At 38.0% G+C, this 20,971-nt stretch overlaps 1 protein-coding gene across 2 annotated transcripts in view; it reads right to left on the bottom strand.

Annotated features, from left to right (window-relative positions):
- The window catches only part of ADGRV1 (adhesion G protein-coupled receptor V1), a 524,455-nt gene that overhangs the window by 270,873 nt on the left and 232,611 nt on the right, over window positions 1–20,971 (bottom strand). For both annotated transcript variants that reach the window (XM_073887989.1, XM_073887998.1), the window contains one exon: window positions 12,976–13,076. In XM_073887989.1, coding sequence (XP_073744090.1) covers window positions 12,976–13,076 — 101 coding nt within the window. The remainder of the gene's footprint in view (window positions 1–12,975; window positions 13,077–20,971) is intronic.

Below are 20,971 nucleotides of genomic sequence, written 5' to 3'. Positions count from 1 at the left end.
AATAAATAAACAGTAATGATGACCATAACCTGAGTTAAAACAGTGGCAATCCAGCTATCCTGACTTCCTGAGGTTAATCTCTTAGATTCCTCTGGCCTTTGTACCTCTGTGGAGTGAAGAAACAATGTAAGCAATACCTACAAGCCTCTGTTTATATAATTTAACATGCTTACATTGCCCTACTAAAACAAATATTTATTGAACACTTCTCTACAGATTCAAGAAAGCAAAGAAAATTAACTAACTCACTTTTTATCTGAAGGTTTCCAAGGTATAAAACCACATTCCTTAGTGCAAAGACTTCAACTTTTAAAAAATATTTTTTGGGGTAGGGAACAAGGTTTTATGATTATTATGTCGCATCAGCTCATTTGTTTGCAAAACACCAAGCATTATAACAAATGATCTCAGCTACTCATAGGTTAAAAGGCTTTGAGAGTGTGGTATCCAAGAGAATAAACTCAGAAACGCACAGTAGTTTCATCATAATTATAAACATGACCTAAACACGGCAGGATTGTTCATTATGTCTAGACATATTACAGTATGTTGGGATATTTCATCTCAGCCCTAATTCCAACATACTATCAACATGATAACTTTGTTACTTAAGTCCTTATTTTAATGGCCCACATTATCTACTTTGGCACTATAGACATTTATGAGTTAATTATTTATTAAAATTAGCTATTACAGTTAGTTATTATCTATCCTGAGTATCTACACTCAATCTTTTTTTTTATTATGTTCAGTTAGCCAGCGTATAGTACATGAGTTTTTGTTGTAGCGCTCAACGATTCGTTAGTTGTGTATAACACCCAGTGCTCACTCAATCGAACACAAAATGTTATTCTTATGGAATACAGAGAGATCTTATTTAAGAAAATTCTTCTGTATACTCCCATGGTTGTTCTCTCATCTTTAACTCTGTTTCTCAATAAGTTTAAAAAAGCTGCTTTAAGAGTTAAATCCCTGTCCCCGTACTATTGTCCACAAGATTCAGAAACCTTCACATCTGCCATCCAAGGCACTTGCAGAAACATCTCCCTGAACCAAGGAAGCAAGTTTCCAGAAGTCTGCCTCTCACTTCTAACTCCCCATCACCTGCCTCCAATTCCCCTTCCGAGGCTGGGCCTCTGTGGTCTGCTTCTTCGGGCTTCTGAAGAAAGGACAGGCTGTCGGAGTAGTAAGGGTTTTCTTGAAGTTCCCAATCAGACATCAGAATGTGTTTTAACATGAAGAAAAATTACTAAGTACAATTAGGATCCATAATAGCCGGATTAAGAGTTGAATAGGCTTGGGTGGCTGGCTTGGGATCTTAACTTCTCATTATAACTATTTTTCTGGAAAAACTAATTCTGAATTGAGTGCACTTAAATTATAAACCAAGAGTTATAATGCACTTTGTAAGTTGTAGACCCTACAACATTACAGTTCTTTAGTGATATGAATAATCTTTTTAATCCTGATTTTTCTTTAAGGAATTGAGCTTATTTTCATGAGAAAATGGTGATAACTTAGTTTTAAATTGCTGAAAAAAAATTTTTTTTAAAGAAGCAGCCTACAATTTCCTTGCACCTGATTATTTTTCTCATTATAAACTAGTTCTTACTGAAAATCTAGTATGTGCCAAAAAGCTTTTTGTGGGTGCTGGAAACATAGCAATGAACAAGATAGGCAATTCCTGACTGAATGGAATTTCTATTCTAGGAGGTGAGAAGTAGGAAGTGAAGAAGGGGACAGAAGATAATAAATAAACAAGAGAGCCCAGATACTGATTTATGATATAAAATAAACAGTGATGTGATATTGTGGGGCAGGGGGCTACTCCGGGAGGCTGTTCTAAGGTGATAAAAGTAAGAGCTGAGTGTGAAGGATTGACAGATGAATAAATTTATGAATAAGTAAACACTGGTGCAGAACTTTCCAGGCTTGGGGGTTAACTGGAACCCAGAACCCAGGACAAGAAGGAAGTGGTATGTTTAAGAAACTGAAATGTGTCCACTGTGGCTGGTGTTGGGTGAACAGGTAGAGACTGTAGGAGGTGAGATGAGAGTAGGCAGGAATGATCCTCAAGGGTCTTCTGGACAAAAGACAAATTTCCTCTTTTTATAGGAAGTGACTGAGGGATTTTAGGTGGGAGAATAACTTGGGTGGATTAAGTCTTTGAAAGGACTACTCTGGCCCCGAGAAGAGAACAGATTATAAAGACCAGGGCCAGATAAAACCATGGGGGATAGTTTCAAGGCTACTGTAGAAGACAGATGGTTTACAGGAACATGATAACAATTGGGATAAACTCTGGAAGCATCGAGATAAAATACATTTAATTCCCAAATACAGTTAACTCTATGCATATTTTTTTAAAAGGGAAATCCATACTGAAAAAATTTTTTAAATATAAAAATTTGAGAATATGAACTCAGAGTATCACACTTTCATTTAACTTTGATTTCTGTATTCCTAAAGGGGCGAGGGCATAAAACGAATTGGAGTGGGGCTTAGAGGTGAGGTCTGGGGTTGCTATGGAATTTCTCCATTTCCACACCTAGTTCCATAAGATCACTTACACATGCCATCTTCTGCAGATGAAATTTGGCCATGAAATGCACTTGGCTGTTGATATGTAACATGTAAATGTTTCAGTTTGGCAATAACATTCACCCTTACAACCAAAACATAGTGCCTGAAACCAAGTTCCTCCCGTCCCTTGCATACTTGGGAGATTAGATCCAAATGGAGCTTTGCTAGAAAGGTGGTTCTAGACTCCACACAACTAACAAGGCTATAGGAAAAGGGGCTTTACTTTTATAACTGTTGTCATTTTGGCCCTCTTGTTTATCATTGGGTATAGCATATGATATTAAAAAAAAGAATAGTCTTTTTGCTCAGGACCTTAAAGCTTAGCTAGGCAGACTGGCAACCCAATGTAAGACACTCTGTCGGTAGAGCAAGCTGCTAAAGCTCCAAGACTTGACTTCCTAGGACTCACAGCTATATTTGTAAATTTAAGAACCAATTTTGTAAGGGCCCATCATTGAAAAGATTTACAAAAGGAAGCAAGATGTCAGAGAACTAAAAACGAGACTTAAGAGAGACCCACTAACATAATTTGTATAGTAGTAAATGTTAGCTATACCTCAATAAAGCTAGAAAAAATAAATAAAATTGGTGGTGATGGATGCATAACTCTGCATGCATACTAAAAGTCAATGAATTATACACTTTAAATGGGTGAACTGTACAGTCTATGAATTGTATCTCAACGAAGCTGTTTTAAAAAGCGTCTCCAAGAGACCGTGCTGTTCTGTTCCATGGGAGGGGAGGAAAAGGCACCCTGGAGGAGTTTTCTGGTGTCCTTCGCAGCGGGGTGGGGAGGGAGAGCAGGGCTTTGGAGCTGACAGACCTAGCTGATGTGGGGTGGAGGAAGGGGGCAAATAACGTAATCTTTTGGGGTCTCCTTTTTCTCATGTGTAGTGCAGAGGTAATAAAAATAATACTGACTACCTCTCAGTGTTGTAAGGATCACATGGAATTTATGCATATCAGTGTTTTTAGCAGGTAGTACTTAGCAGTACACCGAGTGTTTCATCACAGAGTATTTCTGTGTTTTTGAAATATAAGCCTATTTCAATTTCTAAAAGTATACACACACACAAAGCTTACATGACACACACTGTATATGTAAATATATATATGTATTTTGTTTTTCATATATAAAGGCATATTTTTAAAATGACATTTATATGCCTATTTAAATATATATATATATAAAAGCATACATATATATATAAGAAAGACATATATCTCCAGTTCTTAAGGTTTCAACAACTCTACATAAGCAATAAAGACACAAGCACTTAGAAAATACTCAAGATTGGGGGGGGAAATCTCTCATTTTAAAAATACGAACAAAGCAAGGGTGCCTGGGTGGCTCAGTCAGTTAAACGTTCAGCTCAGGTCATGATCTCAAGGTCATGGGATCAAGCGCCGTGTGGAGCCCCAAGTCCAACTCCAGCTGCTCCCCAAGGCAGCAGGAGTCTGCCTGAGATTCTCTCTCCCTCTTCCTCTGCCCCTCCCCACCGCTCATGCACTTGCTCTCTCTCTCTCTCTAAAATAATTAAGTAAATCTTTAAAAATATATATACAAACAAAGCAAGATTAATACAGTGTCTACAGATAATGCAGACCAATGGAAAAGCCTTTATTGGGACAGTACAATGAGAAGGGTGGCAACAGGCAAGATAAAGCTGACTGTTTTAAAAGGTGGGGCTGAACAAAACTGTCACCTCCCTTGCAGTTGATTGAAGAAAACCTCAAGAACACAAAACCAGGCTCAGGGCTCCAGAAGTCATCAGGAAGTGTCTGACTCAGCAGAACCCAAAGGGCCTCTTCAGTGCTGGGTGGCAGCAGGACTCGACCTCACTTTCCTCCTCTGCTCCCTTGTTGTCCAGGTCTTGTTTCAAGTTTTTTGAACACCATCTATTATCCTTTTAACAACTCCGCAAGGCAGGCATTATTTTTCCAAAGACTTTTCTGATACGGCTTAGGGATATTACTCCCTTCGTCCTTTTAATTCCAGAACTGGGGCTCTTCCTCCTACACTCCATATTTGTTACTTAAAGTTCTTTAGAGCTGTCATTAAATATTCATAAAAACAATTTTTCTCAGAGGCTGATTTTCCTTAGTTAGGAACATCAAAAGTAGTCTTTTAAAAGTCAAGGATAGTTTATGCTTCTGAGGCTGTAATAGAAGATTCCAAACTGGTATTTTCTGGTAAAGTCTGGATTTGCCTCACAGATTTTCCTAGTAACAAAAGCCATGTTGCAAACATGATAATGTCACTGTAGCCTCATTCAGAATATTACTCACTCTTTCTGTTGCTTTGCTACTTCAGCACTTGGGAAAGTTTGAATTTCCCAGTAGTGTGACCATGATACTATTTTTGTAACTTCAGCGTCCACTTATTTTCAACTTAGTGAGAACAGTTTATGGTTGAGCTAAATTTTGAAAGCATGCTGAAAAAAAGCTGGATTTCTCTATTAAAATATTTAATAATGAAAAATTTGGTATATAAAGGAAATGTGTACTCAAGAAGAAAGCAAAAATAAAATACATTATTTCTTCTGAAATTCAATACTTGGATTAATATTCAAGTTTCAGTCTATCTGAATACCAATGTCATTTTAACCTCTCAAAGCACATACTTGTGAATAACATAATATTAATATTTTTGGCTGCGGAAAAGACTATAAAATTATTTGATAATCACTAGTTACAAATTTACTTCATAACTGACTGCAGATTCACATATAAACTCATCAAAGAAATTTGGATTCAAGAAATGGGGGAGGGGGAGCTCAAACTATAGCTCTAATCTTCTAGATGTAACAAGATTAGGCTAGGCATGCTAGCAGAGTGTCACTTGCCTGCATAAAACATTTCCATGCAATCAAAAAGTATAAATAAAAACAGGAACCAAAGAGAAATGCACTAAATCTTATTACCCTTTCATCAATTTTCTATAAAAAGCTCTCTTTCAAAAGAGGAAAATACCAATGAGGAGGGGATGGGGGGAGATGGGGAAACCTGCCCTTTTGGCTGCTGGTAGCTGGTAGCCCCAGGGTCCACCTTCCCTTCAGCAAGCTTTTTATGATCAGAGACACCTGAGTTGCTCCCCTTCCCAGGCCGATCCCGGGCCAACTTCACTGCCAAACTTCTCTCAGGTGCAGTCTGAATCAGCTTCTCCCACGTCTTCCTTACCCCTTTCCTCCCTAAACTTTTATGTCTCATTTTCATCATCTCTCTCCAAGTTTCCAGTGACCTTGTCCTTGCCAAATTTGAGGACTAATCTCCCACTGATGCTCAGTCCTTCCGTTAGAAACCCTTTTCCCCTCCTTGGCTTCAGAAACCTTAACTGTGCTTTAATTATCTGCACCTAATGATCCTTCTCATTCCACATGGCACAGTGTTTTAAACACACAGGTTTTAGAGCCAGACTGCCTCGAGTTTGAATCTTTCTTCCAGCTGCCACATTCTACTAGTGAAGGTTAAGACAGGTAATGGAACTTCGTCCCATTTTTTCCATCTGTAAAATAGGAAAGATGGCAGGTCCTGGCTCATCTGGTTGTTGTAACAATAAGGCAATACATGTAAATCACTGAGTTCAGTACCACAAATGACATTAGCTATGTGCATTCTATAATCACAGGTTCACTACACAGCCTGTCTTAAAGAACCTATTTCACAGTGTCAAGATCTCCATGTTTATGTAGGTAACATCTAAACCACTAGCTTACATATGCTATGGAAACTTTAAACCCCTAAGGCTGCAGACTATTAAATCTTTCTGCGTTTTCTATTTGAATCAAATGAAACCACCAGTTTCACAGGCACCTGAGAATCATCGACCTCCTTTGGTGATAGAGTAAATCTCATTAATTCCTGATTTATGCGGCAGTATGCATAGTGGTTAAAGGCAAGGAAGGACTGGAGCCTGACTGCTTATGCTCAGTAACTGCTTCTGTCGCTTACAACTGTGTGACCTCGGGCAAGGAACTTGCATTCTTTGTGCCCTGACTACTTCCTCCGTAAAACAGGGGTGATATCAGTACCTACACAATACTTAGTAAGTATTATATTAGCACTTATTATATTAGCATTTATTAAATAAAATGTGCAATGTGGTCTTTTTATTGGTTTAAAGACAGAAGTGAAATTCCAAAGCTTTCATAAAGCAAAACAGGCGGGTTTTTTTTATTAGTTCTTATTTCTTCCTTTGGATTCTCATTACCCCTACCATTGTCCAAGCTCACAACCCATCCTAACCAGATAAGGGTTAGGATGCCCTAACCCAGCTTCTCCAAACTCATCTCCCTAAATTCCAGCCTCTCATCTACTTTAATCCATTTTTCATTTAATCCCTAATTGCTAGATTAATCCTTAAAAACACCCCTTTCATACTGCACCTTTTTGGACTGACTCCATCAGTGTCTCCCCACGGTTCTCAGGCAATATGAAACTGCCTCATCTGTGGTCGGCAGATCTATTTCTTCATGCACAGGGGCAGGCCTCACAGAAATGGAATTCCCCAGGTCCATCATAGCCCCCATGCCTTGATTTTTGCTGTTTTCCCTTCCCAGAATGTGTCACATTCTAAGTCCTCACATCTTATACAACCTTCAACAACCGGGTCAATTCCATTTGCTCCGTGGAGACCTTCCAGCCGAGTCTCCCCACCCCAAGTCCACAGCTTATGGAGTACTATAGAGTATACAAGAGAAGAGATCCACGCACATACTTGGTTCTTACAGTGAGGTTACTGTTTTAGACCGTTATGTACATACTTTCTGTGTGCATATCTTGCCTGGAATTTCCCATTGCACAATCTCAAAACTGTGCATATGGAAGATGAGTTCAAAGTGGTTGAGTTTATGGATAAATGATGATCCTCACCTGGGATAAGCAGGGTTTGCTGAGATTTTTGTTTTAATTTCACTACTGGACAACTTAATGGGCACCAGTCATGAATGTAATATTATTTTGGCCATTAAGACTCAAATAGATTAATCAATTCTACTTAAGTGTATATTTGTGTCTGTGTGCAGAATGCTCTTCATTCATGTTCACCAAATTAATCCCTACATGAAGAAAAGGCACAATCAAATACAAAATTTTTTTGTATGAGAAATAAAAATAGAAGCCTTACATACTTAATACCATTTAAGTGGGGGCACTTTCAAGCTCTTTAGAGGAAAGAAGGAATTGGGAGGGGCTGGCTACACTTTCTAGTGGTTTATTTTATGTCCAAAAACAACATTGAGAAGCTCTGCCAAGTATGAAATGCTATGAGAAAGACCAAAATAAAAGCCTAGACTGTACTCTGAGTCGTCCATTAGTTTGCTTGTCTAAGTACCTTTCCTTTTCTTAGTAACCCAGGGTTGGGGGACGAGAGGGAGGATGAAGTCCTTCCTTCAAGAAAGAAAGACAGATGTTTGTGAGTAGTTTCAAAGGCAGTGACACTTTAAATGAAAGTAAAAATCTGATCAATGGCATTTCTGAAATAATTTTTCATAGTAAGGAAAATAGGTTGACAGTGTGGGTTTAGTAATAATAGCAGCCGCAGGACTGGCAGCAACAGCAACAACCAGATGTCCTTAGGTCATAACACGGTTAACCTAACCTCCTCACAAGCCCCGTCCAGAAACCCGCCCCAGACTTACTGGTTGTGTCCGAATTTTACTAAGATGCCGACACAAAGTGTAAGAAACACTTTTCTAACCTACTTATGTTTGCACTAACAAATAATCATAAATGTTCTACTGAATGATGACCCTTTGTGTTTCTCAAGTATCCAACTGTCAACGCAAGATCCAATTTTGATCCTTGTACTTAAATTCTTAAACACTTTCCTTTTGTAACGAAAGCAGGAATAACATAGGATACCCTGGTTACCAAGTGATGAACCAAAACTTCCAACCAATGTTCTGATTAGCTGACACTTGACAATTTCTGTCACACTCTGCTTCAACTGATAAAAATACACTTGTTAGATACATGTTTTCAGACTCTACACACACAGTGGCTTTCCTGAGCTGGCGGTCTCAACAAAATAGTGCCAAGCTGCAGGGAGAGAACCCAGGCCCTGCGGTAGCCAGAAGGAGCCTGTATTTGAAAGGTTACACATGGCTTCTGGCTGCATTCACATGTAGTCAATGATTCTCAGAGTCTCAAAGATGCTAGAGATTCAAAGCTAACATGACACAGGCTGTAGATTAAAGCAGAATCTGCTGGCAGGAATATCTGAGCAGCATTCTACCTGGGAAACAAAATGACATTGCAAAATGACACCCCAAATGTTGCAGAATGAGAATATTGGGCAAACAATTGAGAGCCCAACCTCAGCTAACGACCAGAGAACAATCCTCTGAATTTTAAGGCAATTCCCTTGCCCTTTATTGAGGAGAAGGCTTGTGTAGTTAAAACCCCTGCACCTCCAATGGTCACCAAAAACTTAAACTTAAGTATTTAAAATTATCAGACATTTAGTGTCATCTGAATTCAGATAATGTATAGACTGGCTGGTATATTTAATCATTTTTACATATATTTTTTTCTAGACAAATTTATTCTTCAGTTTCAAAATATGTGCTTAAGCCATATAAACAAACAAAAAACAGAGGGAAAAAGCCCCAAATATTTCCCTCTGTTAAGTTTACCAGCCAGAGTAAATGCACTTCTATCTTATCATCATGTTCTCTATGAGAAAATTTCTGTTCTTTTTTTAGATTTGGAGAATTGCTTTTCCTGACAGAGCCCCCAGAACTAAGAACCCTGAACTGCAAACTTGTCCTTTGTCCTAGTTGTTTACCAGCCTTATCAGGGCACACATGGGTTGGCAATGCGATTCTAAGATAAAAATTCCAAAGATATAATTAGATGTTTTTCTGAGAAATATCACCCAATACCATGAAAATTTGTTTGCTGCTTTTCACTTCATACTTGAAGTGAATGGTCTCACAATTTCTTGCCATTTAGTAATTTTCTTCTAGGTAAGTGAGAAATATTAACTTGGCACTGAAGAAAAATGCATACTTTTAAAAATAAACAATACTGAAAAGACAGATCTTATCTCAAAAACTCCTACCTGTGACATTTCAATGAACACATATTTCAGTATAAATAACACACTTGTTAAAAGTTATTCACAGCAAAAATACAATGATGAAAACAATATTATGCCCCTGAAATTAAATACAAGTGATAAAGCACAGAAAGATACATTCTAAGCTAGTGATGTACAAGCTTTCTTATAGCACCCTACATGTTTATTTAGTATAATTCCGAACAAAATGGATAAAAAAAATGATAAGAAGCTACAAATGTACATTTACTATGTTGCAGAAGAATACTCTCTAGCCCAGTCCAAGAAGTGTTATCTATAAAAACATTTCTCAAGTTTTTCTACTGAACTCCATTTTTGCTTGAGACTGAAAAACCATTTTAAAAAATCTTCTACTGCCACCTGCTGGTAATTTATAGTCAATGATTCTCAGAGATGCTAGAATGACAAACTACAGATTAAAGCAGAATCTTTTGACTTTTTAAACAGCAATAATCTTTAGATTCTTGTTTACCTTCCTCCCATTCATAGATTATATATAATACATTTTATAATAAATTATGAATATATAAGTATACATTTTTACATATGTTTCTAGTAGAGAAGTAGAGCCAGAAACACATTTTCTTGACTCCTGACTGCCTTGCTCATTGATGACCCCCAGTGCTCTGAAAGGAAGCCAGAGATTATCACATTTCCATTCTTCCCTTTCCCACAAACGCCATTCAACCTAGTAAAGGTAAGCAATAAAGATTTAAAACTGAATGCTTTTGGCTGACCTGTATTTGCAACTCAAACACTCCAGGCCAGCTAGAGAAATTTCATTCTTGGAGCCAAAGAAGGACAAGCCAAAAGTCTATTTCTGAAGACTCCTCAAGAGGAAGCTCAGACTCTAAGGATGTCAACATAATGTTGATGGAGGATTTTAAATGAGAGATCCGAGGTTGGAACTGGAATACCCCCACTGGCAAGATTCCGTAACTGGAGATATAAACACAATTTTAAAATTCAGAAAGGGCGGGCCCAAGTTCCTGTAGTCAGCTTCATTTCTTTTTTTGGAGAGTCTGAGAATTTTAAAAAGCCTTTGCTAAAAGATTTTCAGGGAAACAACTATTCTCTTTCATTTAGAGGGTATTTTAAAAAATCAAAGTAGATAGGTAAACCATTTTGAGGAAACAGTACTTTCTCTATCAACAATATACCAATTCTTCCTACCAAAATAAACTCTGGAAATGATTTTTTTAGTGATTTCATGTCACAAGCCACACATTATAGAATACTTCATGCCACATGGCCTCATCTATTCTAAAAATAAACTGAAAAACATGGATTTGACTAACCTTCTTCTCTAAAATTGATGGTAAGTACAATGTGAATCAGAAGGCAATGTCCTAACATATAAATCCTGGGTCCTTCTTTCACATCCTTAGACATGAGCAAATTTGTCTGCTAGGACACTGAAGAGTTGTCTGTAATTCTACAGTGCTATAATTAAGACTTGTACAAATTCTGCTGCCAAAAAATCACCAGAGTGGGTGGTGAATGCAGCCAAGTAAACTCTAATTATGGAAGGCGGGTTTTCTAAGATCTTACATACAAGAAGCAGAGACAAGATCAGACAGCTAAGATGGGTTACCAAGGCAATATAAATAGCTTCGTCAAATTCAATGCAAGCCCCCTTTTGGTAACAGCTGTTACCTCCCATAGCTCCTAGGTACTTTAAAAAACGCAACCTGGAATCCTCTGCTTGGAATCCGGCACTTAATTGTTCCCCCCAAAATAAAGTTATGAAATTTACACGTTGCCATTTTCACTCCTGGGACAAAAAAAAGTCAGCAGAAATTATCTCAGATAATTTCCCATTTTATATTTCAGCTCCTCCACTAGTATTATTTTAAAAACTTCTGTTCAGAGTTCAATGAAATGCTTTCAGCATTCTGAAAGACAGTATGCAAATCCTAAGTGTACAGCACAATAAATTTACAGAAATTGAACATATGCATATAACCAGCAGCACCCAATCAGGAAATAGTACTTTTTGTACTCCAGAAGGGTCCCAACTACCTAGAAAAGGGGAAATTTTACTTTATAAAATAAATACAAAGTTCTCTCAATAATAATATTGTATAATGTATTCTTATTGTCTGGATCTGTAATTAAGAGCCTTTAAGTAGAAGTGATTATGCTATTTCCCCTTTGCTTATATAAACATCTGTGCCCACCTTTCCCCTTATCAACACTGCATGAAATTCTCATTCAAGTCCTAGCTCAGACATCACCTCCTCTATGAAAACTTCCTGGACCTTCACAGAAAAATAAATTAAGTCATCATCTACATTCACAGAATGGTTTGCAAATAGTCTGTGTTCACAATCATACATACACACACACACACACACACACACACACACACACACACACACACTGTCCATGTACCTCATAGACAGAAAAGGCATCCAATTTCATCTTTTGATCTGTCCTGTTTTTAAACTGTCCTTTAAACTTCATGCTAATGAATGACTACATGTTTCTCATGTTATTATCTTAGGCAATTGACACCCGAGTAATTTTTCAGAAAAGAATGTTCTACCAAACTGTATTCTTAAATATTAAACAAAACAAAATACAGGCGACTCTTGAACATGGGTTTGAACTGTGCAGATCCACTTACATGTGGATTTTTTTCGATAAGTACAGAAGAGTACTGTAAATGTCTTTTCGTTATGATTTTTAAAATATTTTCTTTTCTCTAGCTTGCTTTAGCATAAGAATGTGGCATTTAATATATATAACATACAAAATATATGATAATCAACTGTTTATATGATCTGTAAGGCTCAACAGTAGACTACTAGTAGTTACGTTTTGGGGGAGTCAAAAGTTATATGCAGATTTTTGACTGTATGGGGAGTCAGTGCCCCAACTCCCGTGGTTCAAGGGTCAACTGCATATTATCCAGATATTTTAAATATATATCATCTTAATGCCCTCCATATAAAAGGATTTGTAACAGAGCATATTTTATTCAAACAAATTAAAAACTATGCTAATTTTAATACATATGCACTTTAGTCATATATTTAGCATATATAAGTTGAGAATATAATGCTTTGTGATAAGAAGCAGCTATTTTCTTGTAAGGGATGATATTACGGTACTTTTCTGGAGAAAAATATTCACAAAACACTTTTTTTTTTTCTTACCATGCTCCTTCTCCATCCTTTGCTACAAAACTAAACAAGCTTACTTCAACTAAGTTGAAATTAAACTCTACTTATACATTCAGTTCAAGGACCATAGAAGAAATATGAACATCTCATGAAAGGTAGAAATTCCCGAGTTCAGGATCCTACCTGTGTACCTAAGCTGGCTGCCATCATGTGAGTCAGAAGTTTAGCTGCAAACATGGAGTACCTGGCACAGAAGATATGGGAAAGAACAGCCAGGCAAAGACCTGTAGGAACAAAAAAGTCCACGTGTGGTTTTACAGTCCATTAACACACAGTTGTACAGCAAAAATCTTTGGAAGGCCTGTAGCCTGCCTATGCTGCATAGCATGGTATCTCTGGCAACGATGATATTGCAATTTTAATCTACTCTATTTTACATGACATAAAATCTGCACACTTATCAAATAAGACCAAAGGACAACTTTAATTTTCAAATAGCCACATGTTCACTTCCTTAGTCAAATGACTGCACAAATATAGCAGATTAATAATTTCATTAAACTTCTGGTTTTCTATGTTTCCATTAGACAAGTTTTACCGTTTGAGAAAAGGATCAAATTCTAATCTAATTTTCTAAGAATAGGTGGCTTGGATAAATAGAGATATTTAGGGAGGTGAAGAAGATTTTTTAGGCATAAAACTGTAAATGGTACAACCAAAACTCAGGCTCAGTAATTACTCCCTTTTTATCTAGTAGGAATAGTTATGTAATTACGACAGTGGTAATTATGAATTTTAAGAGTTACCTTACACTACTGGGTGCCAAAACCAGGAACAAAATGTGTTTTTCCCCCTGAGATTACTTTTAACCTAAACATCCACATTTTTAAGTGGAGTAAACTATTCTTATTTTCTTTAAGAAAGAATTCACCTCTTTATACTACTTCAAGGCGATGATTAGAAACTCAGCACTAACACACAAATCTTTTATCTTGCAATTCGTATAAATTTCTTTTAATAACATGCTTTAAGTACAGAGTATATACATATATATTTTTTTAAGATCTATTTATTTGAGAGAGAGAGAGAGCAGGAGAGGGAGAGAGAATCTCAAGCAGACTCTGCACTGAGGGCAGAGCCCAAAGCAGGGATTGAACCCACCACCCTGAGATCACGACCTGAGCTGAAACCAAGAGTGGGCCACTAAACTGACTATGCCACCGAGGGGCCCCGAGTATATACATATTTTTCAAGTATTTCCTGTTCTAAAATTTAAATGTGCTGCAAATGGCAATCCATTTGCTTTTTCACGTAAGCCTTTAATCCCTCTCTTCCTTAACAGCCTTATTTTGTCTAAGAATTATCAAAATATAACAATTGGCATGTATATGCTGCTTTGCTATGTACTTTGCATGTATTATCTCATTTATCAATGCCTCCCTGACAAGGAGACACTGCATTTATTCAACATTTGCTCTCTCATTAGCTTCTCTGAAGCTATGGACCTAACTGCCTATTGACATAAGTGGATTGGGCATCTGCAAAGTGCCCACATGGGGTCTATCCCTAATATTCCTTACAGCAATGCCTCTCATAACTCCTTCTGGGAAAGGCTTTCCATATGTTTAGATTTTAATAAGTCAGACAAAGTTCCACACAGGAAGTGAGTCTTTGCATTAGTCAAGGCTTTTGGCCCAGAAATCTAAAGTAATCCATTTTTAGGATGGCTGTTCTAGGGTGATCTGGGACAGGTGTGTAGGTTTTGGGGCTGCCTCCAAAATCCACCCACACAGGTACACAGTATATCCAGAAACTGCAGAGTCATGCCTGACTTTGCACCTTTACTTAGGTAGTCTATAAACTCCTAAAGCTGATGCTCTGAACTCACCAAGGTACACTTTGAATTTCCTGTGATGATCAAAGCTAGTTTAAACTCAAGGTTTGGCTGGGGGGAGACGGGGTATGTGTATAATATACTGATTCAAAAGCAAGGCCTTGCAAATTTTTGTCAGTATAGGCCACATGATCACAAATATGTGCTTAACTCTACATTTACTGTGGTAGATGGTAACAATGTGAGGCAAAGGGATTAGTGCTGGACAAAGGAGAAATATACATGACTCAACCGGTTTTTTTTCCTAGTTCACAAGAAGAGCTTATTCAAAGCCTTTTCCCTTAACTTGGTAATTCTCCATTATACTCCATGAGATAAATTTAGTACAGTTAAACTTGACCAGCTCAATAATATTTAATTAAGTATCTAAGCTTCAATTAAAATGCTAGCATGACACCTAGTGGTGGTCCTGGATTCAAAGCCAGTGGTGGGAAAATGGGCTAGATTCTATCAGCCTGTAACTATAATGCATGATAGTGATCTGGATGCATCTTTTTATTTAGGGGAGCAGGTGCTAAAAAACTCAAGCAGGCTGTTCCCTAGCCTCAGCTGGCCTTGGGAAAGATCCTGAATACCTTAGATTTAAGAAATAAATACTTCAGTTTCCAAGTTCTTAAGGCATTATATGCTAAGTACTTCCGTTTTATTTTCTTACCTGATAGCGAATAGCTGCATTTAGCATACATGATTTAAATCTACAAGTCCGTTTTTTTAAGTTGTAATAATTTTTTGATTTAAATTCCTTTAATATAAATATGTAAATCACAGTGTACAAAATGTTGTTAACTATAAATAGAATTTTTTTAAAAAAATAAAGTATAACAATTCTAGGTATTACTTAAAGGTGTACTCTCAAGTTTTTAAAAAATTGACCCCATAATTTGACAATTATGTAGAAACAACAAGCAGCTGGGTGCCTGGGTGGCTCAGTCGTTAAGCGTCTGCCTTCAGCTCAGGTCATGATCCCAGGGTCCTGGGATTGAGTCCTGCATTGGGCTCCCCGCTCAGCCGGGAGCCTGCTTCTCACTTCTGCCTGCCGCTCCCTCTGCTTGTGCTCTCTCTCTCAAATAAATAAAATCTTTTTTTTAAAAGATTTTATTTATTTACTTGTCAGAAAGAGAGATAGCAAGAGCAGGAACACAGCAGGGGGAGTGGCAGAGGGAGAAGCAGACTCCCACTGAGCAGGGAGCCCGATGTAGGGCTTGATCCCAGGACCCTGGGATCATGACCTGAGCCAAAGGCAGATGCTTAATGACTGAGCCACCCATGTGCCCCTCAAATAAATAAAATCTTTGAAAAAAAGAAAAGAAAAGAAACAACAAGCAGCTAACTGAATAATTTTCCTTTCCTTTTAAAGTAGGTTCCACACCCAGTGTGGAGCCCAATGTGGAGCCCAAACTCATGACTCTGAGATCAAGACCCGAGCCGAGATCAAGAGTCAGATGCTGACCCAACTGAGCCACCCAGGTGCCCCCCTTTATTTTTTTTTCCTAGCACAGTGTAGGTTATATACTCAGTTGGAAAAGAGCAATTAATAAGTTCACTAACACAAATGACTTTTCTATATCATTAGAAAGTGAGGGGTAAGATAAACCACGCTTAACAAAACAACATTGGCAATCTTTGATTTAGATAAAAAACTCTAAAGAACTGCTAGATTCCTCTGCTATCATCAAACTGGATCATCAAAGATCTTACCTATCCACACAATATTTAAATGTGTGTATGTGTATCAACATACGTAATGTTTATATATGAATATGCATACCCAGCAAAATTATCTATTGACATCCCTTAAGAACAGGATATACTTTCCAAATTACTGCTTTGTCCACTAGCCAAGTATTAATACTTTTTGCCATGAAATCTCTGAAAAATGTTCATAACTTTTGTATCTGTCTCTGTCTTCTCTACAGATAAATCTCAACAAAACCAAATGTTCACTACACATTAATTAAATCAGTTATTATGTTAAGCTTCCTTTTTTTCTATTTTCCCACCTAATGCTAGCTGTAACTGTTACTTTTTTTTTTTTTTTTTTTTTTACTTTTTGTTGCTCATCCTTATTGATTCCCACATTGCTGTCCCTCTCCTCTCAGCATGGTGCCTCCTGGTTACTGCTACTAATAAGCTAAAGGCAGGAAAACAAAATTGTCAAGCCTTAAAAGTTTTCTCTGTTGAACAAAAGTCAATATGAATCACCTTACAGAACACAAGGTCTGTGTACTGGGGGAAAGGATTTCTTCCAGAGGGATGCGGTTGCCAGGAGACCAGCCTCCAGAAAATCAGAGTGTTAACCCTGAGAGGTTCAATAGCCACACGTGGCTATCTACATTTTATTTAATTAAAATTAAGTAGAATGAAAAATTCAGCTCCTCACTTGTTCCAGTCCTATTTCAGAGGCTCAATAACCAGATGTGGCTAGTGGCTACCATACTGGACAGGGCAGAACATTTCGATCATCGCAGCAAGATCTATTGGAGAGTGCTGTGTTAAACTGTCCTGAGTCAAAGCAAAAAAAGAGTATGCTGTATTTCAGAATAATTTTTATTAGAAATGCTAAAATGAGATGGTTTAGGAGCTCAAAGTACGATGTTGACTTACATAGTCACAAGAACACCTAATTAGTGGAGGATGTCAGATCAACAACGTACATTCATTTATTTATTAATGTAACAACTAGTTATTGAGAAACCACCATACATCAGTGGCTGTGTTGAGCAATGGAGACAAAATGTTCAAAAAGGTAGTTACTTGCTACCCTACTGCCCTTGTGTCTATATTTCTAGCTGTATATTCTCCCAGACACAGACTGGTTTATGAAAGGTCAGAGGACATAATTCTGGGCAAAGAGATGTGCAGGAAAACATTCTAGGTGGTTTTCAGGAAACTGTTCATTGCTCTTAAAACATGATCCAAATAAGTGCCTTTCCTTTGGCAAGTCTAGATGTTGTGTGATGCAGTGAGCTGCAGCCAGCTCAAGACCATGTAGGGGCAAGACTAAGAAAACAAAATCTTCAAGGAGAGCAAGACAGAAAAATGAGAAGGGGGTGGGGTCCTGAGGACACCACTGAGGTAACAAATTCATCAACCTTGAACTAAATTTAAGAAATGTGAGCTGTCTTCTGTTACTTGCAGCCCGCTTCATCCTAAATAATACACCTATATGTACAGAGAAACCCAACATTTGTATGCCATGTCAGAATTAAAACTAAGCTCTCTGACTTACAACCTGCAGTTATCTCTTCAATTGGCTTTAAAAAAAATTCTTATACATTTTTTTCCTATTCTTCATGTTAATAACTACTCTCCCATTTGACAGAATGAAGCTGTTTTGATATACCTTCCCCCATAATCATAATGGTTATTTTAGGACAATGATTACAGTGAATATAAACTTGATATTTTTGGAAGAAGGTGACACAAAATTTTAGAAGAATTTCTTACTTTAAAAAATAATTTGAAATGAATAGGTGACATCTGGTAAAAGTATTTTTTTTCCTGGAAAAACTATCAGAATCTCAGCTTGTAAAACATAAAAGGCATAACTAGAATAGTCTTGCAGTTTAATAAACCTTGGACAAAAGAATAAGCACCCCTCAGAGGACTTTGGATTATACTGATTTATTTATCCTGTAAGTCTTACTATTTAGCAATTTATGGGCAATTATTTTCTGTTACTTAACTGTAAAACTGACATTGTGTTGACATGTATACACTTAGTAATCCGTCAAGTAAATAAAGCCATTAGCCATTTATAAAAGGGAAAGCTTTAGTTTGACTAAAGTGTTAAATGATTTCTCTACCGTGAAAGAACAAAAAAAGGACAAATGACATAAATGTGAGATCAGATCTCTGGTCCATCTCTAATCTCAGCTTAAAAGCCCTCCAAACAAGGAGACTCAGCCGCAAGTGCATCACATAAGACCTAGCTCACATATTGATATTAAAACTGAGATGGATTATGGAATGCTACATGGTCTTGTTCAGATCACAAGACCACAGGAATTGTATTTAAAGTCAAAATTGCAGTGATTCCAGTCCAATAGTCTATATTAGTACAGCATCAACAGTTACAGGAAGCAAGGTAGGCTTCTTTGACATTATCCTCCAGATGGTCCCGTCTACCTCAAACCATGTTTGGTTCCTTAATAATTACACTATAAAATTATGGCATTATGGCACTATCATCAAAAGTTATTTTAAGTTGTATTTCTTCCAAATCACCTCTGAAAGTGAGTTTCACAGTGTCACACCAAGTGCACAGTTATGGTTCACTTGTCCTCTCTATCTTTTTAGCTTCAAAAGATAACCTTTGCTTAATTTCTTGGAATTTGGTAAGCCGGTTTACAATTTTAAAAGGCACAGGTATATACCTTCATCTTTCATTTTTCTAGGCTGAGAATTACTAAACTCTTTGGCCTGTGTGCCCATTTCACCCACTTTGATCATTTTCGTTGTTCTGCTTTAGTATAATAACCAGACCTGTAAACTAGAACTGTAACAGATACACACTGTGATCTATCCTGATTTAAACAAAAAGGTTTACGCTTTTTCGCAACGGGTTTGCCGCCAGAACACAGGTGTCGTGAAAACCACCGCTCAACCTAAACCAAAATGGGAAAGGAAAAGACTCACATCAACATCGTCGTCATTGGACACGTAGATTCGGGCAAGTCTACCACTACTGGTCATCTGATCTACAGATGTGGTGGGATTGACAAAAGAACTAGCGAAAAATTTGAGAAGGAGGCTGCTGAGATGGGAAAGGGCTCCTTCAAGTATGCCTGGGTCTTGGATAAACTGAAAGCTGAACGTGAACGTGGTATCACCATTGATACCTCCCTGTGGAAATTCGAGACCAGCAAGTATTATGTGACCATCACTGATGCCCCAGGACACAGAGACTTTATCAAAAACATGATTACAGGCACATCTCAGGCTGACTGTGCTGTCCTGATTGTTGCTGTTGGTGTTGGTGAATTTGAAGCCGGTATCTCCAAGAATGGGCAGACCCGTGAGCATGCCCTTCTGGCTTACACACTGGGTGTAAAACAACTAATTGTTGATGTTAACAAGATGGATTCCACTGAGCCACCTTACAGCCAGAAGAGATACGAGGGAATCGTTAAGGAAGTCAGCACCTACATTAAGAAAATTGGCTACAACCCCGACACAGTAGCATTTGTGCCAATTTCTGGTTGGAACGGTGACAACATGCTGGAGCCAAGGGCTAACATGCCTTGGTTCAAGGGATGGAAAGTCATCCGTAAAGATGGGAATGCCAGTGGAACCACACTGCTTGAAGCTCTGGATTGCATTCTGCCACCAACTCGTCCAACTGACAAGGCCTTGTGTCTGCCTCTCCAGGACGTCTACAGAATTGGTGGTATTGGTACTGTCCCTGTGGGCTGAGTCGAGACTGCTGTTCTGAAACCTGGGATGGTGGTCACCTTTGCTCCAGTCAATGTTACAACTGAAGTAAAGTCTGTTGAAATGCACCATGAAACTTTGAGTGAGCCTCTTCCCGGGCTTCAGTGTGGGCTTCAATGTCAAGAAAGTATCTGTCAAAGATGTTCATCGTGGCAATGTGGTTGGTGACAGCAAAAATCACCCACCAATGGAAGCAGCTGGCTTCATGGCTCAGGTGATTATCCTGAACCATCCAGGCCAAATCAGTGCTGGATATGCACCTGTGCTGGATTGTCACACAGCTCACACTGCTTGCAAGTTTGCTGAGCTGAAGGAGAAGATAGATCGTCAATCTGGAAAAAAGCTGGAAGATGGTCCCAAGTTTTTGAAATCTGGTGATGCTGCCATTGTTGATATGGCAAGCCTATGTGTGTTGAGAGCTTCTCTGACTATCCTCCTCTAGGCCGTTTTGCTGTTCGTGACATGAGACAGACAGTTGCTGTGGGTGTCATCAAAGCAGTGGACAAGAAGGCAGCTGGAGCTGGCAAGGTCACCAAGTCTGCCTAGAAAGCTCAGAAGGCTAAATGAATATTATCCCCAATACCTGCCACCCCAGTCTTAATCAGTGGTGGAAGAATGGTCTCAGAACTGTTTGTGTCAATTGGCCATTTAAGTTTAATAGTAAAAGACTGGTTAATGATAACAATGCATCGTAAAACCTTCAGAAGGAAAGGAGAATGTTTTGTGGACCATGGTTTTTTTTGTGTGTGTGGCAGTTTTAAGTTATTAGTTTTTAAAATCAGTACTTTTTAATGGAAACAACTTGACCAAAAATCTGTCACAGAATTTTGAGACCCATTAAAACAAAAGTTT

Source organism: Callorhinus ursinus, unplaced genomic scaffold (assembly GCF_003265705.2).
Source record: "Callorhinus ursinus isolate GAN/ISIS: 27379988/994484 unplaced genomic scaffold, GSC_fseal_2.0 scaffold3, whole genome shotgun sequence".
NCBI classification, from domain to species: Eukaryota; Metazoa; Chordata; class Mammalia; order Carnivora; family Otariidae; genus Callorhinus; species Callorhinus ursinus.
This window is presented reverse-complemented; position numbering and strand designations above follow the sequence as displayed.